The sequence below is a fragment of the Pipra filicauda genome, unplaced genomic scaffold, assembly GCF_003945595.2.
Source record: "Pipra filicauda isolate LSUMZ 115617 unplaced genomic scaffold, ASM394559v2 scaffold80_size11013439_pilon, whole genome shotgun sequence".
NCBI classification, from domain to species: domain Eukaryota; kingdom Metazoa; phylum Chordata; class Aves; order Passeriformes; family Pipridae; genus Pipra; species Pipra filicauda.
The window spans coordinates 4,281,325-4,307,761 of NW_024104987.1; the positions used below are offsets into that span (position 1 = coordinate 4,281,325).

A 26,437-nucleotide genomic window follows, 5' to 3' on the forward strand; every position below is an offset into this window, starting at 1 on the left:
AGCAGTTAAAATACATTGCAAAGAAGAGGCCAGCGGGTCTGGCAGCTCAAATAGAAGATGAAAAAAAAAAATTACCTCAGGGTGTTGGTCGAGTGGGCCCCGGTGTGTCCTCCAGCATCCCGCCTCACGCAGAGCCTGTTCCGCCGGGAATGGGAACGTGGTGAGTCCTGGCCTGAGCCCTCGCCAGGCTGAGGGGCTCCTCCACACATGGCACCAGTGACAGGTCCCAGCTCCCAGGCATAGCCTAAGCTGTCCTAGCACCACCCTGGCCCCTCATGGACAATCCTTGCTGTCCTGCTCCCAGGACGGCCCCTCCAGGCACTCCCGGGAGCCTCAGCCTCTCCCAGGAACAGAGTCTTCCCTCAGGCTTCTCCTGGCACAGGTGCCTCCAGGTTACCAGTGAACATCTCCCCCAGCACACGCCCTGGGGTGGTCACTGCTGGCCATGTGAGGCCAGACCAGATTCCCCCAGGACACGGCTCCGGGCTGTGCCTTCCCGGGAGCAGCTCACTGCCCCTCAGGGCAGGAGTCACAGCACTGCTCAGCAGCACCACGGGTCAGTAAATACAGGTCAGATTAAAAAGCTGGCTCCAAATCCTGCAAACAGCTCACAGCTGCAGTGCCCATCAACACACAAGCGGAGAGATTAATGGGTCGGTCCCATACAAAGCTTTGGCCTTACATATCCCACACAGCTCTTGGATGTTTTACACGGTTGTGGCTGTCAGGTAAGGCACGTGCTGAGCAAACTCCTTCCCTGCCATCCTGGAGTTCCCTCATAACTCAGCCAAAGATAAGGAAGCCGGTGTTTGGGCAGGGCAGAGCAGAGCTGGGCAGTCCTCCTTTAAATGAAGCACAGAAATAGAGGTGGACCAGGAAGGAAGGTAAGGAGGGACATCAAATCAGTCATCCACCACAGACAACGTTTCAGTCATGCAGGAAAAGCAAACAATTTATTTACATGTCTGATTGTACATTACAGCTACCTGAAGGATCCACATCAGCAAGGACAGCTTTATTGTCCCTAGAAAGTATTTCAAGAAAATACAAAGAAAATAGTGTAAATGGCACATTGCAACAGTACTGACATCACTTCACGGGTGGTGTAAATTACAGAAAGAGATTAAAAATGCCACTTCTGCTGGCTGCTTTTTTTCCAGTAACAATGGAACAAGTGGACTTTTCTCATTTTCATACTAAGCAGCCTTTAAAGTAAAAGAATAAAACCACCTCATTGCTTCTAAGGCAGCTTTATATTCTGTCAAATGGGTGCCGAATTCAGTCAAAAAACTTCTGCTCTGTGAGAGCAGAACATACTATTTTATAGATTTTTGTAAGATTTAGGGGATAAATAATTTTTTTGGTAAGATTTTGTAAGATTTAGGGGATGTTGTTTTGTAAGATTTAGGGGATACTGATGATTTCTTCCTTGTGACTTAGCAGAGTTTATTATCTCACTGTGTCTGGGGGCTGGTGAGTGGGGTACTGATAAACCACAAGGTGTGAGTGGAGGGAACAATTTGAGGATCTCACCAGATGAGGGGGTCAACACTCCAGAAATGAAACCACCAGCTCGAGAAGAGGCTGGTGGGAGGGAAGGACACTTCTAGGACCAGATCCCTGATTGCCAGTTACAGATGTCCAGTCTCACATTGCATCTATTCAGCTTCCCAAATGCTGCAGGAGAGTGCTGTGCTACAAACCCCATGGGAAGGAGTTTATTCAGCATTTGCCAAAATGTGAAAAGCGAGACAGCCAGTTTCTCACATCTGCAAGAGGAAGATCTCCAGTCATGCAGATCCAGGGTCTGTCCTTGGAAACGCTGCCACAGAAGCCAGGGAGGAAAGAGAAGGAATAATTTAAAGCATCTGAGGCACTCTAAGATGGCGAGTCTATGAATTGGTAATACTATTTCTCTTTCCATTTCAATGGGCAAAGTAAATCACTTGCCCAATCCCACAAAAATAATCCCAGAACTGCAGTTAACCTGAAATGGGCAATGTGTTCAAATGAGGTTTTGGTCTGGTGTCCATTTCAAGTATAAAAAGAAGCAAATTGGCTTTAATGGAAATAACAACTATAATTGCCAAGTCAGGACAATAACATTTAGTTAAGTGTTTTATTATTTTGAATTAACTGAAGCCAACAAGTGGATAGAATTGGTCTCATAACGATACTAGAACAATAAATCTGCGAGTGTGTGTGTGAAACATTGCCTTACAAAAGAGACCAGCCATCTGACACAACATTTCTAAAAGAAGACAAAGAACTGCTAATTATGTTAATTTTCATTTGCTACGTAATTTAGACCATGATCTAGTGCTTCTAAAAAAACCTGTACAAAATGAGTATTTTTTACATCTCAGAGGCACATGAATACAAATCTGATCTAGTTTATATATACACATGTACAAGAAACCAGATGATCAAATGAAAGAAGTGTATATAAAAAGTGCCCGAAACAGATGATAAAATGCAAAAATAAAATGTATCCTCACAGCAGAGAAGTAAAAGGCACAAGTACTAAAATACGTAACCATGCAAAAAACGTGGGTAGTCTGTGCAACAAAGAAAAACAAATGGCTCTCACAACCGATTTTACAGTAATTCTCAAAATGTTTCAGTATTTAAACATAACATCAGTGCAACATTTACTGCCCTGTAGCAGGTTCACAAGACACGAAATTCTCAGTTCCCCTTCTGGCGTCCTTTCTCCAAAGCCAGAATAATTTAGCTACAGATAAGGTATTATATAAAATAGGGCTGGTGTTGGGTAGTGTAAGATCCCTGGGTGGAGGAGTAACTGCAGCCCTCCTGCCCCCCTTACCCTCTGCACACTCTCCCAGGAGAGTCCCTGCCCCTCGATGGGGCACAGCAGCTCTGAGGGGTTTGCCAGGGCCAGTGTCACTGCTGACAACAGGGGTGTGAAAGCTACAGCTCACATGTCACAGCTGCACCACTAACAACACCTACACCGACCAGAAATACGGATTTGAGGGGTAGGTGTCCAAATTACACCACAGAAGCCCATGTTTGTTACTGTTATGTTTTCATGAGGTTTAAAGTTTCAGTCAAAAGTAATCCCTCTGTGTCTGTTTGAACTCTTGAGCTGAAACAAAACCTTCAGACTTAAGCCAGTGAGCTAAAACCCATCGTATCCAGAACACCACGTAGCACTGTCAGCTGGCTCCACACTGTGGCAAACCCTGGTACCGTGGCCCTGGCTGCAGATGTTTGTGTCTTTAAGGGCTGCTGCCGTTCCCTGTTCCCTTCGAGGTGTGCCTGCCAGGCTCAGCTGCAGGGCTGTGCCTCTCACAGGCTGTGAGTACAGAGTGCAGTGGGACACCTGTACAGAATCCAGGCAAAACTTGTGGCACATCCCAGTGATCCCACACCTGGATCACCTTCAAACTTACCCTACCTGCTTGCATGCTGTGAGAATCAGCTTCAGCGTTTTGTACATGGAACACAACCAGTTTTCATGACCACACAAAAGGCAAGGACAGGACTGGCCTGGTATAAAGACAAGGCTGAAATTCTTGTCTCGGTAGCTAAAGCCATACTGAAGCCAAGAATGTTGAATTTGTCTCTTCCATCTGCTCCTAGTGCTGCCCCAAGGCACACAGCCTGACAGTGGGCACAGTGGCTGGGGACAAGACAGAGGGTATAAATGTCAACAGAACAAATACTGGGGAAGAATACCAGAAAGAAACAACTCTCTTGCACATGGATAGGAGCAACTCCCAGTGCATTATGCAGGATGACAGGATTCAGACCCGACACCTTCTGCAATCCTTCTCAGTATCTAAAGGTGCATGCAGAGTTTCATTAAACAGAAACCCACACATGCTTCAACAGCAAACTGCTCCTAGAATCAATACTTTGAATTCAAAAATACTGAGAAAAAGCCCCGGGGATGATGCAGAGGAAAAAAATGTCAGCAACTGTGGAACTATATCCTTTAAAAAGAAGCAGCTGTGTTACATCACCTGTCATGACTTCTTGACAATGTTTCTCGAGAAACAAATGACTTGATGAGAATATGAGCATTGCTACTTACACCAGGAACTGCTCAGTTAAAGTTTGAGTCAAGTTTTCACTTAAATCAATATAAGCCAAGCCACTGATTTGGCAAGCGTTTGATCAGCTGCTACTTCCTTCCTTCCTTCCTTCCTTGGAAAAAATCCCTCAGACCACACCATACAGTATTTGTTTTAAGAGAAAACCACTGTATATTCACTGTCATCAAAGAAGGAAAAAAACTGATCTTTTATTTGTAAATTCTAGTTCTTAGACTCATCACATGTCACCAGCACTATGATGCAGAGACCGCTGAGCCTGGTGTAACAGCCCAAAGTGTGTGTTTATGTATCAGCTTCCAAGCCCTCATTTACAAACCAGATTAGGGAGCCTAAACACTGTAGCTCTAGATCCTCTCTGGAGAGCAAGGCAGTTCTACCCAAGTAAATGGAGCATTGCTGCACTCAGACAGCAAAATATTTGTTGATACACATATCTTTGAGAATTAATAATGCTGTGTTCAACTCCCTACAGAGCTGGCTGAGAAACATCTGAATTTCTCCCAAAGACCATGAAAGGAAAGTTGGCAGCAAAAGTGCATGGGATGGTTTGGGGTTTTTTTTGAGACTTGCTACAAATTTGCATATTAAAAATTCCATAAAAATAGTTGAGATAGTTACAGTTTGTCACTGTTGCGCTTCAAAATAAATTCTTAAAGAGTTGAGTCTTTAACAGAAGTTATTAAGAAAGCTGAAAAAATCTTCTTTTGATGTCAAAGCAGTTTTGAATCAGCATCACTCTGAAATCAATACTAGGCAACAGCTGAAGACTGAAGTCCGGAGGGAAGCAACCAATACCAGAAAAATCTTGAGAGACTAATTTCAGGTACTCTCAAGTGCAAGTTTTGAAAGAGGTAATTTTTCTGTGTGTAGGACTGCCCTGACCAAGGGCAGCTTTCAGCCAAAAGCCACTGGTACGAAAATACCTGCAGTGGTTTGCAACTGGTTTGACCAGAATATCACTTTGCTTTTGAGAGTCTAAGGTTGAATGAACTAAGGAACAGATCAAGATACAGAACCTGGGATTGTGTTCACGTCCCCAAGGGTTAAGTGAGAAGCAGGGGTCTGACACAGGAATGTTTGCTGCATTTGTGCATTGCTACAACAGGGTGATACTACATTTCTGTGTTTGAAGTTATTTACCCAGGGAAGCGAGGCCCTTGTTCCAGCAAGAGTAACACTGACAGAGGCAGGCTGTACTTCCCCAGCTCTCCTGAGAGCACAAAGGCAGCACAGCAAAGAAGTAAAACTTATCAGAGAACAGACACCCAAACTGGTGCCTCCCTATCGCCACGTCTCCCGTCTGTTCCGCCAAAGTGTCTGGCACCTGATCAAAGTGTGCACTCTCTGCATCTTCAGCATCAGATTCCTCCCTGCCCCAATGACCCATCAAGTGATCCCTTATTACCAAGTTACCTGCTTGTCATAAAATGTGATCACTTCTTTTCTGGGATAGAAGGGCTTTCCAGGGCTTGAACTGCAAGACAGACTGGTCTAATATCTGCAGTTACTCAGTCTAAGAATGCAATTGCTAATTATTATTTTTAGAAGTGGATACCTTAGAGGAAAATCTGCCAGTGAAATGCCTCTCCCACCTCCAACTCACATTATCTGTCAAACATAGCAAGTATCTGGATACGTATTTCAACAGTACCAGACAGCAGTACCACACCAAGGGCCCCACAGGAGCAGAAGGGTAACTCCTTTACACAATAAACCAAAGCTACAAACACCACCAACATGGTGGTAAGACAACTCTTCAAATGCAAACAGTGGAGCAAGTAAGAGCTTCTAAATGCTGACACACTTGGGTACAGAGCTGAGGAAGAAGTCCTCCAAGATTTTAGAAAATCCACTGCTGGGAATATCCCTTTCAGGATTTTGGCCAGATTCGGTGACTATTTGTCACTAGTAGTGACTATTCACCTCTTACATATAATTACCTTCACAGGAACTTGGCTACCACTACAGTCATGTCTTCTGTTGGCGTCCATGGGCTCTGTGGTCTCAGTGAAGTAAGCCAGGCTCTGCTTTCAGTGAAACAGTCCTCAACATTTGCTGATGTTCCACCCTAGTGGGGACGGGTTTTAGATTATTAAAATTTTGAAGCCAAGTCTAGTTTACTTAAAAAGTAATTAGGGAAAAACATTCAGTCACGAGTCTAAGCTGCAACAGTTTCACTCACATTTAAATCCACCTCACGAGAGCAGGACAGCAGTGTAACTTCCCAAACACAGCCAGCTCCAGAAGCAGGCTGCTGGTCACCCAGCCCTGCTTGTCACAGCAGGTGAGCAATAGCCACCTGACCATGTGGAAGAGTCCTCTGTGGCCTATACAGAGAGCAAAGTCCCTGGCACAAGCCACAGATAGCACCAGGCAGAGGGAAATGGCATCACTAAAGTGCAGGTGAGGAGTCCTGCAGGCAGGTAGCACCAAGTGGCTTAACTGTTCCTCTCCTACCTTCTGGGTGGCACATCCAGAAGCAGCAGCAGAAGGGTGGCTGTGTGGGGTTTCCATGGTGTTCCACCAGCTTCTCCACAAACAGAAGCTGCTGCAATGTAGCACAGGACATTTTACACCATTCCCAGGTGGCAAAGGAGTGGTTTTAAAATCCCTTCCTCCAGATTACCCTAGAGTCCCAGGAACCCAGCCCTGAGACATAACTGTTTAAACCACACTGCACCATTTCTCCTGCAGACACCTTTGTGTGGGGTGTTGTGTCCCCCAGTCATTCCTCCGGTCCCTTCTCTCTTTCCAGTTACTTTACACCTGCCTAATGCAGATACATAGAAACAAACTGTTTTTATTTTCTTGCCTTCAAGAAAGCCTGATTCCAGCACATCCCCTGCTTCCCATCGCTCCAGTAACACATCACTGAAGGCAAGAGCACAGAGATTGCAGAAAAATATATATATATTTACATCCATAACTGAATACAGTTTTATGTATTCAAATTCAGGGAAAATGCATCACATATACACACCAAGATACATCGAGAGAATACTAAGGGCAAGACACTGCCAACAGCAAGAAATACACAGAAAAGCACAGTCATTGCTACTGTAACGTTCTTCTGGGGAGTGTATTCAAGAGAGGAAACATCTCTATGCACTGGGGAAAGCCAGATACTCGGGCCTATTTTTCTGTGCCAGTTGGTGTGAATCAAAAGTGTGAAACTTTTACTTTAAAAAAAGTGCATGGAATAAAATTCCTTCTTAGCATTCAACTACCCAAATGATTCCATAACCTCCTTATATAAGCAACATTATTAATTAAAAAGGTCCTAGCCCTACAGTACACAGATCCAGCTCTGGAGAACACAGGCACATGTTGAAGTCATCCCTATTTAAGGCAGCATTTAAGCATAAACTCAACTTTAAAGCTTATATTCTGTCGCACTGACTTCTCTGAGCAGTCTCAGTACACACTTAAAAGTTAAGCACCTGCACAACTGCTCATCTAAGCGAGGATGTGTTCCCTATTTAGAGCTTTAGATATGCACGTGTGTGCTCAGTCTGGACTGGTAACTCCTGCAAGACCAAGCTCCTTCTTTTTCCTGCCCTATAGGTAAAATCCACTCCACACCAGACTGCTCTCCATGGCTGTGTCAGCAACCAGTGGATCCTCTCCACAGCCTGCCCAAAAAAAGTCAAAGGAGTGCAGCTATATGGGCTGGAAAAGCAACTCAGCACGTGATGTCAAGGGCTGTTCCTCCTCCTCCTCCCCTGAAGTGAAGATATGTCATGCAAAAATTTTTTTTTTTGGTAAGAACTGGAATGCGTTCCTTCAGTGAAATCTTTAAACTCAGGGTGAGGGGAAGGGGCAGGATCCCAGAATTCATCTTAATGGCCCGTGATATACCCCTGAAAATAGGGGAACAGATTGGAAGAGCTCTTCGCCTCAATGCTACAGGGACCCCCCTCCCGGCACAACAAACACACACGCACACGCCGAGGAGCAGCTGGCTCAGAGCACCCCAAAGCAGGCTCCAAAGTGATCTTACATCAAAAGCACTTTGTGCTGACAGTGGCAAACAAGTGGATGGTGATTTCTTTTTCACAAATAGCAAACAATTTTGCAGTATCTTCCTCTTCTTCCCGTTTACTTTGTGTCTTGTCTTTTCCCAAAGTTTGTTTTTTTGTTGTGTGTTTGGTTTTTTGTTGTTTTTTTTTTTAACCCGATGCGTGGTTGAAGTACTAAAACTTAATCAAATAGTAAATTACACAGTCAGCACCAGTCAGGAACTGAACCTGGGTATGTCAATTGGTTTGTGGTACCCAAATTCCTGGAAGAACGAAGAAAAAATTCTTGCTCCTAAAGTTAGGGCCACATCCATATGTTTCCATTGTCTTTTTTACCTTTACAACTAGAGGTAGAGTCATTTTGTCCAGTATCTAAAACAGCATGATCCAGTTATATTGTTATTACATTAATATACAGTATCCATCTTATCACAGGTATTGAAAGTGCATGGAAAAAGTCTAACCAAGCCAATTCAATGACAAATAACAGAGTACCAAACATCATATAAACACACCCGCGCACCCACACTCACACGTAGTGTATATATATATATTTATAGATTAATTTACAGTATCAGAGTGTTGTTTAGATCCAGTGGCATGTGCAGAAATATCAGGCAGTTGCTGCTTTTCCTTCTCCTATTCTCTTCAATTCTTTATTTCCAAGATGGACGGGTTGTGGTCCAGGATTGCCAGAATGATCTTGTCCATATACTGTCGCAATCTGTAGTTTATCTCTTCCTGCTCTTTGAGGGCTTCCATGAGCTGAAACACAACATTCCCAAGTTACTCTTGAAATATTCTCACTAGTTTACCAATAGTTAGATTTTTGAGCTGTGAAAGGCCCCTCAACCTCTCCAAAGATGAAGACTGCTTTGGCTTTTTACGTCGCACGTTCAATGCCAAACCGGCAGAGCTGCCAAGGAGTGACAGAGCCCCAGATCCTCCTAAAGCCCATGTTATTTGGGTGTCCATTTTCATTTGCCTTCACGTAAGTACTACCCTGAATCTGCAGTTTTTTACCTTTGTTTTATTAGACAGGAAAAATGGCACAAATGGGAACAGTTTATGCAGGCTGTGAGGTTTTACTGAGCCTGGGCCACAGCTGTCAGGCACTTCCCTCCTTTGAAGGGGGAGTGCTGGGCATCCCTTGCATGAGCCAGAGTCATGAGATACACAGGGAGAAAGTCAGACTTTTCTTGACAATAGCAAAAGCCCAATTTGCTTTTACCTAATTAGAGATCAACAATTAAACACCTTCCTTCACAGAGCTCTGGTTCGGCAAGAAACTCAAGTATGCACTTCACTTCAAGGGCCTGCCCAGGAGTTAAAAGGCTGGCAGGTCATTCCAGTACACACTGGGTAAAAGGCCTGTCTCAGGACTCTTCTTGATGAAGAAATGGGGAATTCTGTCTGGAAGAAACAGAGCATAAAAGGCAAACAATTCCTTCTAATCTCCTTCACCACTAACCTGTCTTCTTCCCTGGGAGCTCTTACGTATCCATGGGCCTGATCTCACAATCTGTCCTGGAGCTCAGAGGAAGCTACATGAGCTGGACTCAGCCCACAGACAAATAGGCCTCCCATAATATCTTCCAAAGCATTATCAGATTATTAATTGCAAACTACTTACTTTCTTCAAGAATTCAGCTCTGCTACAGGGAATATAGGCAATATATAGCTCAAATTTAGATAATAACTACCTATGGTCATTTCTGAATGAAACTTATGTCATACTATCACAATACCCTAAAACTGTAAACCAGTTCACTGAAAGTCTCATAATTCCTTTTTTTTTGAGAGAGAGAAATGGGAGAGTTATATTACAAGGAGCATCCCAAAACACTGTTAGACTTAAGGCAATCTTCCAACACTCCTGAACTCCTATCAAAGCAGAATTTCTGTTGTTCATTTGTCAACTTCATATAGTTCAACCTTGACAGTTAATTACACTGCAAAACGCTTATTCTTGGATGTGGTACCTGATTAAAAGAGCACATTACCTCATCTCTTGATGCAGAATCAATTTCAGCAGCCAGTGACTGGGCTTTTGTTTGCGTTGCAAAGAGATTTTTAGCTTCATAAAGACTGAGGCTTAGGATCTGTCCATTAAGGTCATCGTTTTGGTCACGAAGTTTCTGATTCTCCTGTTTCAGGAGGATAAAAAGACAAATCACTTTTAAGTTCTTCCTACAAGGTTTCATTAAAAATAAGTAATATTTTAACATCACAGGTAATCTGGGAGACACGTGGTGAGGCGGCAAGTTAACAGCAACTCTCTTACCTCCAGTGACAAGTCCTCCCTGCCTGGATCACAGGGCACAATTCACATTACTGATGCAAAGAAGTCCTACACAGACGCAATGTGTGTCTCATGCTTGTGATAAAGGGGGGACAAAACCTAAAGGCAGTGTGCTGGGGTTGCAGCTGTAGGCATTTTCCAAGGCAGCCCCACACATTTCATGTGGGCCAAGAGGCCTTTTCTGCTCACCTGCTTCAGCCGCTTTATTTCGTGCTCCATCTCCACCTCCCTGGTTTTGGCGTTGAACTCGCTCACGCTGGATGAGGAGCTTCTCCCACGCCCAGGGCGTTCACATTCCAGCTTGTACAGCTGCAGGTGCTCCAGTTCCTTCCGCAGGTCTTCGATGAGCTGTGGGCACGCAAGGAGGTCGTGTATCTCCAGCACAACCCTGCACAACCATCCCCCCTGCAAACAGCCACCTCTGTGCTCAGACAAGCACCCTGTGAGTCTGGCCGAGGCCAGAGTCCTACAGCACAGCCACCTGCTCTTCTGTGGAAGCACAGCTCACTTACACCACTGCAGAGGTGGAAGTGGCTCTGACTGCTAAGCTTCATGTCCCTAAGCATAATTGCCCTAGTACAGGAAGTGTTAGGGCACACATTTGAAGCTGCAAGTACTCAAAGAGTTGTAAACCCTTTGGGTCAGGGATCGCCATTTATATTCTTGCAGCGTTCATCGCCCTGTGGGCACCCCTCCCACAGAAACACAATCCAGCAGGACATTCCCTGGCTGTGCTATTCTCAGTGCTCATCCTGTCTGCCCATTCTTTTTCAGATGGGTTTCCATGCAGGTGAGAAGAGACTGCCTGGCCTTACATCCCTCTTCACACCTACCTCCTGTGTGGCTTCCCTCTCCTTGTTGAACTCCAGCCTGTTCTGCCGCAGCTTGTCCATCATTCTCTTGTACAAATCCATCTCATCCTTCAGTCGCAGACTCGTGTCCTCCAACCTGTCTGACATGCGTTGCCTTTCCTACAATAAACGGGGAACTCCATAACCAGCTTGCAAGTGCAGGAGAAACCCTGAGTTTTACAACATGAACCTACAGACACAGCGGGTCATAAGCTGGCTTGTGTCCTGGGGCATTCCTGCCTCTAAATGTTCCAATTCCATTAATAGTTTAAGGAAGAAAAATTTAAGAAGCCGGGCCAAGCACCGTATGAGTTTTGCTCTTACACAAATGAAATTGCTGTTAAATTGCTCAAGCACTCAGGGGGGTTTCGTTACCTCATCTAATCTCTCCGTTTGGGATTTCAGCCGTGTGACGGTGCTTTTCAAATCACCATTTTCTTCTTCCAGCTGCTGAACCCTGTGTTAATAACAAAAACCTTACAGCAGATATCTCTTCAAGACTGCAGACGTGCAAAATAGCGTGCTCTAAAAAGCCATTTCACTTGCACTTGACAGAAAGACCAAACACGAAAATCTTTCTAATCTTAGCACTTTTTAACGTGAGCTTTTTGACAGTTTGTTTTTAGGGCCCAAAACGCCACACTGACCCTCAGATTCTTGTGCTCCTAAAAACAGGTACCTAAAAAAATAAATCAAGTCGGAAGAAACAAATGTTTGCCACAGCTGGTCACAATTCCCTCCTTGAATCCATGCCAAATATCCAGCTAAGCTGCCTACATGGGCCACGTGGATTAAAGCATTAATGTAAGGCATCCTCCCAGCTTTTGGGCTTTAAGACACACAACTGCACAGCCACTCTACTGACCTGCCAACCTGCCACCATCTGTGCACTGTCTGGTGGTAAACAGCCTACATTTACATGCAAAGTAAAAATGAAGACAAGAGAACCTTGTGCTCTGTTCTGGGTGGCACCAAGGTGTTTGTTACCTTGTATTCAGCAGTTCGATTTCAGTGCCTTTCTCTTTTTCATACTTGCTGTAAGCTTCTCTATGTCTCTTTATCTCGTCTTCCAGGGTCTGTTCTGCTGATGTTTCTTGGTCTTTCAATAGTTCCTCTAGTTCATGAACTCTAAGGAAACCAGATCTCACTTCAGTAAGAGCTTCACAAGTACTTAAAAAATAAGTGTGCAACTTCACCGCCTCCGTCTTTCTGGTCCATTCCTTTATTTCATTCTACTTCACCCTCTCTCTTGGCATTTAATCTCTCCCAGTATCTCTCCTGGTATTTAATCTACCCAATAAGCACAGAATTAAGTAGTACTGGTTCATCTATTATTCTTTCAATCTCAAGAAGCTAGGACTACAACCCAGCCTTATGCTCTTGCTACATGCAAGAAAAAAAACCAAATCCAACCACCACAGTAACCTTTCTCACAGCAGAAGAGCTTGCTCTGTGCAAGTCAGTAACATCTCTGTTAAAGACACCAGTTTGGAAGGCATCTGCTTGCTCAAAATTCATCCCTATTGCACTTGACTTCTCAGATGAAGCCTTATTTCATCTGTCAGCATTAAGGAAGGAGACTTGGTCATACTCTGCAGGTAGAGATGTTCCTTCCCCACAATTGTGTTCTGGCTTTGCTCTGACATGGTAAGGAGACCTGGCTCTGTGCCCTGTTACCTGTGAACTAGCTGTGTGTTCTCTTGTTTCAGTTTGCTCTTCAGGTCACCATTTGTCAGGCTGTCATTCTCCAGTTCTGTCACCTTCTTCTCTAGGTACGTTACCTGGAAGGGGAAGTGGAAAAAATGGAAGAGTTTGAATCTCTCTTCAAACGCTCCTTCACTGCTCCTAACTGGCATTTAGCTATTCTACTCTTTTTTAAAGGTGGCATATTTCTCTGCAAAGCCAGCAGTGAAATTAAGCTCTGAAATTCTGGGTTCCCCAGACCCAGCATCTTCCTTGAAGGTGATCAATGCAAATACACCCCAATGAAGTACTAACACAATGCCTGGATCTGTGCTCGCACAGCTCTTACAATACTGGGAAACAAAGTTGTAATATCAATGGAGCATCAAGGAAATTCTGAATGAGGTACTTCAGATCAGGGGTCACTGTGAGCAAGGAGTTCCATCCATTGGTGCAGGTCTGCAGCAGGATTTGGTTGGGTCCATTAATCCCAAGGCACACAGCTTCTCACCTTTTCAGTGATATCATTGTCACAGGAGTCTATACTGTCTCTGAACAAGTCTTCTGTGCTGCCATTGCTGCTGCTGAAGTTACTGTTGTGGAAGAGTTGTCTGAAAGATCAGAAGGATAATTACTTTGCTTGATGAGGAGAGAGGACAAAGAGTCTGGTTGAGACTTTGAACATCCGATGCTAAAATCCGTGCAATCATTTCAGTGACAATTACAACTGTTTAAACACAAGTCTTACAAGAGACTGGTAGCTAAATGAAGTCACATTGAGCACAGTCAATGACATTAGTTCTAGGGAGTGAGTTCTTTGTTGCTTTTGATAGGATCTGCCACCAGCATTAACATAGTTTAAAAAATACTTAAGTCTTATTCACACTATGTACTGAATTGTACTTGCCTTATTAGAAATTTTAAAAAGGTCACCACTGCACACTGGTTGGTGCAGTTAACCTAGAAAATTTCATAGAGTAAGAATTTAAAAAAATATAAAAAAAGAAATCCCAAGCAGTTCCCACTGCTGAATAGTGTCAGAAATATGTAACACTGGAGATTATGGAAAATATTCCCAACCCTTACAGGCCTCCCCAGCCCAGGGCTGGTTCATTCAGTCAAAGGAAGATGACAATGCTGTTTGTCCTCCTTAAAGGGGTGCTCTTGTTTTCCTTTGCATTTTGGCAACAACAACAAGGCCCACATTATGAGGGTTAAAGAAGCAATACCTGGACTGATGGAATAGCAGTATAAAGGAAGAAAGCTGGCAGACAAGGAAGCAACTATCTATGTTTTTAAGAGCTCTTTCCAGTTCAGGAGCCTGCTCCAAGCCAAGTAATGGCTTCTATATTCTTTAACATCCCTACCCAAACACAGGCCCCTTTCCTTGAAAACTTATCTTGGCAAATTTTTGTTTTCCAAACTTATTCTTAATCTCTTCTCCCACTCCCACTTATGGAATTGTTATGACTGATTCCACAAGTATTCATGGAAAAGTTGAAGACTCTTACCTTCCAAAAGCTGTGCTTGATATTTTCCTGTTAGGGCTATATGGATACAGAAGGAATGATATAGGAATTAAATACTGATTTGATCCAATTTTAATTGCATAATGAAATAGAATATTGACTATTTTAGCAAAGTCGAAACATGATTCTGTGAACAATATTCTTTAACAACTTAACCAAAAGCTGCAGTTACTAACAAATGCAAAGATGAGTGAAGCCACAAATTACTGTGATCATTAATAAGTCAATTTGCAAATACTGTTATGTTTAGCAGAGATTTGTCAGTGTAAATCAAAGCAAAACTAACATTAGAAACACCACAAAGGGACACTAAGTTAGTGATGAACTAGTGATTCTGGATTCCCAGTTTTTAGATGATTTTATAAACAGTTAGTTTGTTCTTCCCCATAATGCTTCCCAGTTCAGCATAGGAACTGAGGTGCTTCCCATTTTCACAGCTCCCTTCTGCAAGCCAGGGACTGGAATTATCCAAACAAAGGGCCACACTGCAGACAACAGCACCAGAACCAGATCAAAATATCCTGCTGCACCTCTCCAGGAGAGGATGTCACATCTCAGTGTGCACAGGCACAGCTCTCTGCCAGGGCATTGCTCTCTTCCAGCCAGGCATTCACAGCCTCCCTCACAAAATTCCCAGAGCCCTGGTGGGTCATGCTCTGGGTGTTGGCAGAGCCTCGCTAGGGCAGGAACACTGTTCATGTCAAGTGCTCCACTGCTGTGCCATGGACAGGGCAGTGTGCTCTGTCCCAGGGATTGGGCCAACAGGCAGGACTCACGTTCAGTTTCTAGGGGGAGCCAGAATCCCACCAAACAATTCCCTTCAAAAACCCCGGGTGATTGTTGCAAGCACTTTCCAAGTGCTCAGCACAGCTCAGAAGGGGGTGGAGTGGCAGAGATGTAAGGAAATTTCCTTACAGAAATGTAAGGAAAGAGCTGAAATTTCAAAGAACCCCAAAAGTAACTTCTGCCATAGGAATTTATCATTTTTCCAAGTTCCCTTGAGGATTAAAAAAAAAAAAAAATCCCATAGGAACAAAGTACCTCTGCTGACTAGTAGCTTTAGGAGAGGTGTATGTAAGGTTATATGCATTAGCTAAGGATCTGCAGATCCCTCCTTCCCACCTGGAGAAAGCAGTAGTTAACTGTAGATCTGCACTAAGCAGCACAACAGATCTCACTTCCTGGGAAAAATTCCTGGAAATATCACTCTCACTCTGCAATCAAAGAGCTCATTGGTTAAAATATTTGAGTTTACTAATGCTGTCTGCACCTTAAGTCAGAAAAATAATTACTAGCTAATGAGGAACAGCATTTTGGTTCAGGCTAGATGTCAAACTCTAAATTTCTTACTGTTTTCTAAGGACAACACACGTGTAAGACAGAATGGGATACAGGAAAGGAGAGGGTTCTCTCTCCCTCTCCTCCTGCTTCTAACTGGTGCCATTTCCAGGGGGCATTGCCAAAAGCAGTGCAATAGGCTGCTTACCTGTTTGCTTTCAAGTTTTTCAGCCTGGCTTCCAAATCGTTGAGGAGATTTATCTTTTTGCAGCACTGTGAGCAGTAAACATCCAGTAACTCGCTGTTATAAACATGCCTCATTTTTCGGGGGGTTTGGCCAGCGCTGTTTGCAGGAAAGGAGAGATGTTACTGGCTGTAGTGACCAACTCACAACTGGCTTTCCTCTTGACTGTGTGTCTGTGTGTCAGAATCACAGATGAGGGACTTGAAGAATCACCTCTAACCACAGCCATCTAATTCAGAGCTGATGATGGAGCGTTCTGGCCTTAGGGCAAGTCTACCTGTCTGAGCTGAGCCTTTCCAGAGGACATGGTCTGGGTGTCAGTGCAAAGAACCAGTCTGGGTGACCAGAATAGCAAAAGGTATACAGAGTCCACTGGGATGCACGTAGCAAAGGCAGCTAGATCAGTATGTTCCACCTCAGCAATGCCCTCCTCTCATCCTGCCCATCTTCCCATTAGAGCCTGGCATGCAAACCAAAGAGTCTCTTCTCCAAGAGAAAGACAGGAAGATGAAAAACAGAGTGGCTGGGTAAGAAGTCACACAAAGCCCCTCAGATGGTAGGATGAAAGGAACCCTGGAATGAGGAGGAAGGGAGAAGTGGACACAGAGGAGATAACAGTAGCTCTTGGCATGATAAAGAGAAAATAAATTCAAATAAAAAAGAGCAATCATGGCATGAAGTGCACTGAGCCCCAGGAATGAGAATGGAAAGGGCTGCACAAACCCAAGGAAGGAGGGGATGAAGGATACAAGCCATCCTCGTGAAAGGGCAGAGGAGAAGGGTGCTGGCTCTGCATGCAGGACAGAGGTGGCAAGGCTGGACTGCAGAAGTGCTGGAAACAGAGGGGAGCACGTGGGGGCTGCATGCAGAACAGAAGGATGCAGTGAGCTTGTCCTGTGTTAGCCATGAAGCACAAGACCTTCGTGTGCTGTTGATCCAAGCAGGCAAATCCTAGAGAATCTCCATGCTCAGCTCTTCCCAACCCTGCTGCCCTATTCCCCTGCCTGGGGAAGGACTGTAAAATCTGGAACTGACTTGGTCACAGGACGTAAGAGCTGCAGAGACTGAGGTCACATGCAGGAAACCAGTGCACTGCTGTGGCATTTCTAGCTCCCAACAGAGAGCAGCTACTTGCTCATGACAACCCCCTGTCTGTGGGCAGCACTTCCCCTCACAGCTCAGTGCTGAGGATTTGCAGTATCAGAACACCAAAGAGAAACAGCTCTCCTGTAAATCTTCTCTCCACTGCATCAGGGCTGGTGCACAGTGCTAAGCTGGTTTCCATTGCAGCAGATCCCTTCCAGTACTAGCCCTGAACTGTGAAATATATTGTCTGCAATACAATGCAATCTCTGGAAGCAAAACAGCCCAGTTATTTCAACAGAACCCAACAGAGGTTATCAGAAACAATATATTTGCTCAGCTCTTATTAAATGCAGTCTGTCAACTGGAGGGCAGAAAATGAAGTGATAACATTTTAAGGTGAGTCTGTGTAACCAGTGTAAACTCTGGTATGGTCAGAGAAGAATAAAAATTAAAAATTGTTTGTTAACGAATAAGGAGCAACCTGGAAGATACAGATGAGCCAAGGTCAGAGTAGGCGTTGGTTCTGGTCTCATCATCAGGGCATGGGCTACTGGGAGTAAAATCCACATCATCTCCTTCCCCATAATCTTCAAACTGTTCTTCATTACTGATCAGAGAGGCGGTAGAGTAAGTGGAGAGGTCAGATGTTGCAGAAGGGTTGTGAGGACTTGACCTGAAACAAGAGGTCAAAACATCTCGAAGGCCGACTTTGATAGCACCTCACCTCACACGGAATCTGCCACCTTCACAGCCTGTCCCCTCACTGGAAGTTGTACCCCACTTACTTTGTGCCAAAACCCTGAAGTGCTAAATGCATCTGATGTGCAATGGACACGGTGCCTTGAAAGGCACGAGCACGGGAATGTACAAACAAGCTGCTTGTGAGACAGGTTTGGATCAACACAAACCATTTCACTTTAAAGAGCACACCCTGATGATCCTCAGTCACCATTTCCTCGTGGGGACTTCTGCTCTGAATGCAGACAACTCCAAAATGCATGGGGTAGTGAGAGGAACACGTGCAAGACAGAGGCTGTTGCTGTATTCCATAATCAGAGAGTTTTCCAGTAATCCCAATAAACCCTCTCCCACACCCCATGAGTTCCAGCCACTCTCTTCTGTGTGGTCAGAAACAAACTTGAACTCACCACAACACCTGAGAGTCACTAAAGCTACTGATGTGACCTTCCTTCCATCATGACAAATTGTGTCTTTCAGAGCAGATAAGGACCATAAGGAGAGGCTGCCTAACTACCAGAGAAGCACTTCAAATAATGCCCAACAGGCAGGAATGGCAGGACCCTGTGACCTCAGAGAGAGAGGGCACAGAGGTAAATAGATCAGCAGAGCCAGGCACCACAGGAAAGCAGCTGGCAGAGCAGTTTTGAGCACATCACATCTAATAAAACAGAGCAAGTTGGCTGCAGAGAGGGCACAGTGTTCTCCTGCCCAGAGTCCAGACTGCCCTGCAGCCCCAGAGTGCACCTGCCGAGGCAGGGATTCCACACAGGTTTGCTCAGCTCCCACCTCAGTCAGGCATTCAGAGAGAAGCCACTAAATTCACATACAAGTTCTTACAAACAAACTTCTCCCTACAGAAAACCCACCTGGAAGGCCTGAAGTAAGATGATTCACTTGTGGAACCCTGGCTTTGCCCAACACATTGCTCTTCCCACTACAGAGCAGAATCCAGGGCCTCTGGAATACAGACAGGCACTGATGGAATCTGCTGGCACTTTGTGCAGATTGGTTCAAGTTTTCCACTCCCTCTGCCTCAGTGCACAGTGCCTGCACCTTCAACTCCACCAGCTGAGCCACGGGACAGTAACTCCCAGTTGATGGTTCTACAGCAGCTCAGCAATATTTCCTCCTATGTTTTTTTTGAGTCTGCCTTGAACCTCCCAACCTCTCCACAGGGAGATTCTTTTTCCTGTAATACTACACTGGTGAGCTGTAAACAAGAGATGCACCAGTGTTCCTTTGGCAAGCACTATCTGCATATCCCTTCCCTCCAAAAGCAATTAGCAGAAGAGGAAGCCTGCCAACATTTCAGATGTATGCTCTTTTGTTTCTCCCGTTTTGATGAGATCCATTTATAACCTGCAACTCATTTATCTAACTCACATTAACAGAAATTAGGGCAAGTCAAGCCTGGCACACTATTAAAGGATGAAGATAGGAATACTCACACTAGAAATAGATCAAACTTATCTAACAAGGCTCCTTGGCTGGGGCATTAGTGAGAAGCTCAACATCTATTCATGAAGAACTGCTGTGCCATGTATTGATTAGTTTTTGGGGGATCTCATGATCTGTGTAACTGCAACTGCTGTTTGCATCTCAACATAGTTACACCGAGTCAGTTTGGGAAGAAGCTCCTTGTAACACCTCCAGCAGGACTGGAGGTCTAGGAATTGCAAAGCCATTTGCAAAAGAGTTGCTAAAAGCAGATGATTTCCCTCATTCTAACGCTTTCTGAAGGAAACTTTCATGTGTTTGGTGTTTTTTGTTTGCTTCTCTTTTAAAGCTATCTCCTGATCTGCATGAAGCTTCACAAGTGTTTTCCCACAGATTTACCAAGGCTGAGGAGGCTTCAGAGGATAAACCAAGGTCTATCAGTAGTAGCACAGTAGCTCTTAGTAGTTCCTGCCTGCCCTAGAAGGAGGGTACAGGATGCACAATGCCTTTCCCACCCCCTTCACAAGAGCCTGACTGGCACAGCTGGAAGGAAAGACACTCATTTCAAACCCAGTACAGGTGAAAGTCACTGCAAGGATGGGGCTTTGGAGAACTGGGAATGGCAAGCAAAGGAGACAAGTTTGATAAAGAGCTGATGAAAACTGTAATTATCTTGATAAATCTCTGAGATTGCTTGGGCAAGTGGGAAAAGGTCAGAACAGGTAGCTGAGAAATTCAGGAGGAGGGCAGGAATGAGGCTGCACAGGGAGCACCTGAGGAGGCCCAGGAGAGTGAAGGAAGACTGCCTTAGCAATGAACAAAGCTCAGGACACACAAGTCGAGATGGCAAGCCAAAAATAGGGAAGACAAGGCAGAGGCTTACAAAGCAAGCCCAGCTGAGCTCTGTCCTGTGGTACTGCATTAACTCAGTTCAAAGCAGGATTAAATCAAGTTGGGTCCTTTTCCCACCCCAGTCATCTTTAACCAACACCCCCAGGGACACACCTGGGAAGAGTCAAGTTAGGATTACAGAGACACTGGTGTTAACAGCAAACTATGGTTACACACACACATGCCAGCACACCCCGTGTTAAACACCATTTACTGCTGAACACTAAAGGTTATGGAAATTAGAAACACAAAGAATTAACTTGGTACATGAAGTTGCAAAGCAAATCTGAGGAGCCCACACTGCCAGGTAACTAGATGCACAAAAGACTAAAGCAGCATTCCTCATACTGAACTGCTTTGCAGGAAGTATTTAATTCCAGCATGTAAAGCTTAAGGGAACACAGAAGATCCTAAGTTTTGAGGGATGCTAACACAGTGATCCATCCTGGAGAGACCCAACAATGCTTTCACTTCAACACACAAGTCCTGTGAGTGCTCACAGAACACGCCAGAAGGAGCCAGGAATGGGCAAACCTGGACATCCATCTCCCTCACACTGCAAATGGATGTTTAGTCTCTCAATCCACCAGACATCCTCAGCCTCCCACAGCAGGGATTAGTCACACAAAGGCTCCTTCCTCCCTGGCACACGCCTTGGAACAGAACAGAGCTGCTGCCACGGGGCAAAACCAGCACTCACTTGTCCCCGGGCAGGAAGAGGCCCCCCAGGACACCGTCCTTGTCCTGGCAGACGTCAGAGGCCTCCGAGCTCTGGGCACTCTCGATGGCACTGTCCATGTCAGACTCATGGTGAACCTCCTGCTGGGCCAGAGTCATCCCGTCCTCATCAGGGAACAGCTCCGACTCGCTGTAGGCGCTCTCGCTGTCCAAGTAGGCACAGTCCTGGAGTTCACCCCCCTGGAAAGAGAAGAGTTGGGAGTCAGTTCAGATCGCCCCTTAAGGCAGTCAAGCAGATACAGGAGAAGCAATAACCCGCTCTCTGGCTGCCCTGGTAAGCAACAGTGATACTGAATAAAAGCCATAAACCAACAAGCTGACCTGCTTTTACAAAGCCAGTTCCTGCAGGCCCCTGAGGTAGCTTGTACCTTCCAGAGGGGCTCAAATACTGTCTCTGACTCTTACATGGGAGTAAGGGTCAGAGGACACAACACTCAGGCATGAAATGCAATCAATTTTGCCCTAATTTACTAAAAAAATGCACTTGAAGTAACAAATATCCTCAAAGTTTTATAACAAAATGAGGCGTCCTTTGAAAGAAGATAATACATGAGTCACTGAGAGTTAGTCCTGTGATTAATATTATAGATTAAACAAAAGCAAACCAGATAAGCCTAACAGTTTACTCTGTCTTTGAGGATGCACAAAAATATATAAGGTGAAAAAAGAGTTGGCAGGTGTTAAAATGTTTATGGTAAGTCATGGTGATAAAGATTTAAGAGAGCAGAAAAAAAAAAAGACTGAAATCATCTGTTCCTGCTTCCTGGAACCACGTCTTGATCATGTATCAACTAAAATAAGACATCATTCTCATTAATGCAACTCTTTGCTCTTGCTGTTCGTCCTCTCCCTCCCCTTCTTGCCCCGTGAACACTCACAACAGCCAAGACAAGCTGGGTTCTATTTGCTTGGCCCTGAGGGACAAATAAAAATTCTTAATTGAAAAAATAAAGGCGAAGATTTCACTCTGTCCTTTGATAAGCAGCAACACAGGGCTGCTTTGACAATTCCCATCCAGCATGACACAAATAACTCAAAGGTCCAGAGCGAGTCCTGCAAATGCTCTGACTCAGAGCTCCACTCCAAAGCTCACCTGGGAGCTCCACAGGCAGCCTGACTATTGAGCTGCTGTCAGGAAGTGAAGACAATCAGGCATTTAGAGCTCAGTTCACTGGCACAAGGAATGGAATATTTCATTCACAGATATACCTCATGTTTAGGCATAACTGTCATCCTGCCCAGCTCCTCCCCAAGGAATCCCAAGGCACTGGTAGCCTGGCACCACTGCCAGCATCCCCTGCCCTTCTGCTGAGCACCTTCACTGGGACACTGCCACAGTGGCACCACTTGCTACAGCTCTGCTTCAGCCTCTGGACACTCCTCTGCTGGAACGAAGGAGCCTTAAAGCCCCTCTTGCAGAACCAGAGATGTTCTGTGCTGATGACACAAACTGTTCTCAGCGTCTTTTTCACTTCATCATGACAAGAGTCAGGCAGAAGCTGCAGCTTCTGAAGATTTGCAAAAACTCCTATTAGAAATGCAGGTCTCGCCGTCCATTTTTTCCCCTGAAACACCAGTTTATATAACTGCGAAATCTCCCAGCATATGGAGGCTGAAAAAATTCAAAACAACCCCACCTGCTCAAACCTCATTAACTAATGAACACCCGAGCAGGGAAAAGCACAGCACTGCCTGCTGTGTTTGAACCTCCAGGTACACACTGAGAGCAGACACTGGGTGCTTTTCTAGCTGAGCTTTCAACAGGTCTTCCAGATGAACAAGGAATGTCAGTGAGACACTTATACAATAATAACCACATGTGCAGATGCCTTTTCCCACTGCTCTGTGTCAACCTTGCTACACCTGAAACTTTCCTTAGGTATCACTCAGAGATGATATTCAGCCTTGGTTTCTGCCATGTAGTCTCTACTGAAGCCATGCTGACTCATGCAGTCGGATTTATAGCTCTGAGCCACAGCCCCTCATCCACAGGGTGGTTTGGCAGGTCAGACCCCAGCCCTAGAGCCTGTCCCGGCCCTGCCTTAGCCCCAGGTTCTCCAGCACATCTCACCTGCACCTTGCACCATCACAAGCAAGCAGGGACAATGCCACTGTTGCTCTTTGCAAAGTACCTTGGGATCTACAAACAGCACAAGCAGTAAGACCTTTTTAGTAGGTGCTGAAAAAGCAAATATTGTTAAGAGGAATTAAAATGTTTCAGAAGTACCCCGGAGTGTTTGTTTATCTAACATTTCCCCGAAGTTTCCTCCCCCACGCTGAGCCCCACAGGCACAGAGGTCCCATTTCTCCTAACAAATTTAATGCAATAAAGCCCTTGACTGCTGTTATGGAATTGCACCAGCTGGTAAAAGTCTGATCCAGGAGGGAAAGAGAGTAGTACAGAGCACACAATGGATCCCTGAAGTTCCCAATTAGCACGTCTTTTTCAGAGGTTTTGGAGAAGTCTCTGCTTAAGCAAGTTTTTATAGCAGGAAAATCTCACTGGTATTAAACAAATTAACACAAGAAAGTAAAGGTCAAGAAGATCAGGAAAGACTCCCTTTTTGCTCTCTGTAGGTAACACCACACATTTGCTTTTTCTAACAATAGCTGCCGAGTTGCTCTTTAAAAAGAGTCCATTAGCAATTAAATGTGCAGTGTCATCTGTACAGGCTGAGGGCTCATTTCTCTTCCCTGTCACTTTGTGGCAACTTAACCTTTACACATTTACTTCTCTGAGAGTGTTCATCCACAGCTCCAGCACAGGCTGCACTGTTCCCAGCCTGCTCAGTACCAGGGATTCCTTCCCAAGTGCAATTGTTCTGTTCCTACACTTTTAAGTCCCGTGAAAAAAAAAAAAAAAAAAAAGGAGAAAAGAAATGAGCTTTTGAGTTTTTGGAAGCGATGACCCATTGTAAGACTTGGAACCCCTTCTGGAAGGAGATCCTCCCTTCTGCTGATCCCACCCTTGAGCTGAGGGGAGCTCAGGGACTGATGGGGACTGGATAAATGAAGAACATGGGCCAGCCAAGCTCCTTGGAGGAGCTCCCCCTCAGCTGCTTCCTCGAAGAGGGGGAAGCAGATCCCACATCCCAGGCTGCCAGCCCTCCTCAAACCTGGCACCGACCCCACACCCCGCACAAACAGAGTGCTCAGCTGCTTTCTGAGCACCCGGCAGCCAAATCACACCCTGAGGACCCCCGGCCCTTTCAAAGCAAGCAGCACCAACAAACAACCCTGCCAGGAAGGCTCAGCTCCAGCAGCTGCATCAGCTGCTTTTCCATGCTTTTAAGTGCTCGAGGTCCACCTTCCAATCCGTGCCAACGCCATTTCAGCAAGAAGTACAGCAACCAGGACCAGCCCCTGTGCTGAAACCTGTTCTCTGTGAGCAGGAACTACGTGCTTTGCTATTAAGTTTTAAGAGCTTAGGGGTGTGGAGTCACTACACCCCTAACAATGCAGTGTTCCAGGCACAAGGATACCTGTAAAGCACGGAACAAGGATAACACCACTGAGGTGTCTCTTCAGCTCCTCGGTGAAACCAGCCTTCAGTGCAACTGTCACAATTACACATTGAATTACAGGTTTTCCTTCTGTGGCCTAAATAACCAGCAGGAGAACACAGACAAAGCACCTTTAAAACAACTGATACAGGTTCAATAAGCCACTACAAGACAAGAGGATCAGGGTATGTCACTAGTAAACAATATACAGGCATCCACGCCTTCCTGACTAAAGCTGTACGTTATTTGAAGCTCTAATTGTTCAGTGACCATGGTTTCTCACAGAACCCTACTTTCAACGATGCCATGTACCACAAGCTGCTTACAGACCACACCTAAGCTGCTAAAAAAAACAAAAAAAAAAAAAAAGAGAAAAGAGAAAGAAAAGGTTGATTGCACACCTTAACCCCTCAAATTATTCCTTCACAGCTTAGATATCTTCAGTACTGCAGGTACCAAATTAGAGGCTGGCAAGAACAAGTGTTATTCGGGTAGCCTTGAAAGAGCTAACTCGAGTTTAAGGAGAGTTTAAAAAGTTTAACTATGAAGAGACACTTCCAGCCTGAGTCATTTGTTTCCAGTGCACATGTCATTAGCCCAAACCAGTACGAGAATGATGCCTTGAATATGAATCACTGCGGTTGTCATTCTGCTAGGCAGTTCCCTTTGTTGGCTGAGTCAAAAGAGATAAGTTGCTGCTTATGATCTTGGAAGATTCACATTTAAAAAAAAAACAAACCAACAAAAACCCAGCCCCGAACGCTAAAATACCACCAACACAACATAGCTGCGGGTAGGTTTAAACCTGCAAGTGCTTTGCACTTTATCTAATGGGATGCTCAAGATAACTCCAAGTGCTTCACAGGCAGCCAGCCCGACTGCTTGTATAGCAACTGTTGAATATTCAGCAACAGTTTGCTCTATAGAAGCACCTGCTGCCCAGAGATCCAAGGCCACTTCACAGAAACTAATGAATTCCCTTCCTCGAAAGAGGCGATTGTGTGGCTGCATTGAAGGCAGATGAGTAAGCCCAGCCTGCCTTTGCAACAGCAACCCCAAAGAGAAGCAGGAGCCAGAAGACAGCGATTCCCATGGATTCCTTCTGATCCTTGTGGGTCAGGAAAGCGGCATCAGCATTAGGTGGGTATGGGAATACAGCTCTGCCTTGCCCTGCAGTGACCTGACTGGGCTTTCCCAGGTTGGAAGCAATCCCTAAAATATGCATATAATACAGCTGAAAGCTAGTAACTTGGCTGACAGACAGGCCTACATGACATGCCTACATCAATACATTCATGCTGAAGAGCAAGCCTCGTTAAAATTCACTCCCATCACAGCCAAATCACCAGCACCCCTGACATTTAGACAGCTTCACAGTATGACAGAGGAGACAGGGAAGAAAAGAGCATCCAAGTATCCCACCACCGTGCAATTTGATTGGTAAGAGCTGGACCCACCACACACGACCAGAAACAAGCAATGCCACATGCACATCAGCCATGGCACTTCCCTCGCCAGGATCGTGCCCCCAACCTGCACTGACAACCTGAACCTGCTGGGTATGGGGCAGATGCCAGACTGAGTCCCTGCACTCTCCTCATTCACTTTCTTCCCAGCAAAAACGCAGGAAAAGTCACTTCACCACAACTGGAAGGGAAGAGGTGCCACGTGGAGGTGTGCCAGGCTTGGTGGTCTCGGATGATTGTTACTTACTGTTGCACATCCATCATAAGAGAAAATCCAGGCTCTCTCATCTTTATTTAAGCAGCCACTGCATTGGAAGGCAAATATTCTCTTAATTACTGGGTGACAAAGAAGGGTGTGAAGCGTTTCTCGCTAATGTGCTTTAGAAACAGCCACTCCTCTACAAACATTTGCATATTTACACCAAGTGGGCCGTGAACTTTTTTTAACGCCCAGGTTCTCCCCGGCATATTTCCCTTCCCTTTTCAATCGTCAGGCAGAGGTGGGGAGGTGCTGATCTACCCTTTGATCTCACGGGAACAGGAGAAACCGCGGAAGAGGAAAATGTAGCAGCACTGAGCGAGACCAC

At 45.2% G+C, this 26,437-nt stretch overlaps 1 protein-coding gene across 5 annotated transcripts in view; it reads right to left on the bottom strand.

Moving 5' to 3' along the window:
* Positions 1-925: 925 nt before the first annotated feature.
* RAB11FIP4 (RAB11 family interacting protein 4) overlaps positions 926-26,437 on the bottom strand; it is a 116,652-nt gene continuing 91,140 nt past the window's right edge. For 3 of the 5 annotated variants that reach the window (XM_027749553.2, XM_039390201.1, XM_027749552.2), the window contains exons 2-13: positions 20,844-21,061; positions 17,556-17,747; positions 15,953-16,087; positions 14,449-14,484; positions 13,449-13,548; positions 12,932-13,035; positions 12,242-12,382; positions 11,630-11,711; positions 11,237-11,374; positions 10,593-10,751; positions 10,105-10,248; positions 8,604-8,866 (exon numbers count right to left, since the gene is read on the bottom strand). In XM_027749553.2, the coding sequence (XP_027605354.1) occupies positions 8,750-8,866; positions 10,105-10,248; positions 10,593-10,751; positions 11,237-11,374; positions 11,630-11,711; positions 12,242-12,382; positions 12,932-13,035; positions 13,449-13,548; positions 14,449-14,484; positions 15,953-16,087; positions 17,556-17,747; positions 20,844-20,980 (1,485 nt within the window). In that variant the 5' untranslated portion in view covers positions 20,981-21,061 and the 3' untranslated portion in view covers positions 8,604-8,749. Of the gene's footprint in view, positions 8,867-10,104; positions 10,249-10,592; positions 10,752-11,236; positions 11,375-11,629; positions 11,712-12,241; positions 12,383-12,931; positions 13,036-13,448; positions 13,549-14,448; positions 14,485-15,952; positions 16,088-17,555; positions 17,748-20,843; positions 21,062-26,437 lie in introns of all 5 variants that reach the window. The other 2 variants (XM_027749550.2, XM_027749551.2) reach the window with 2 other exon arrangements.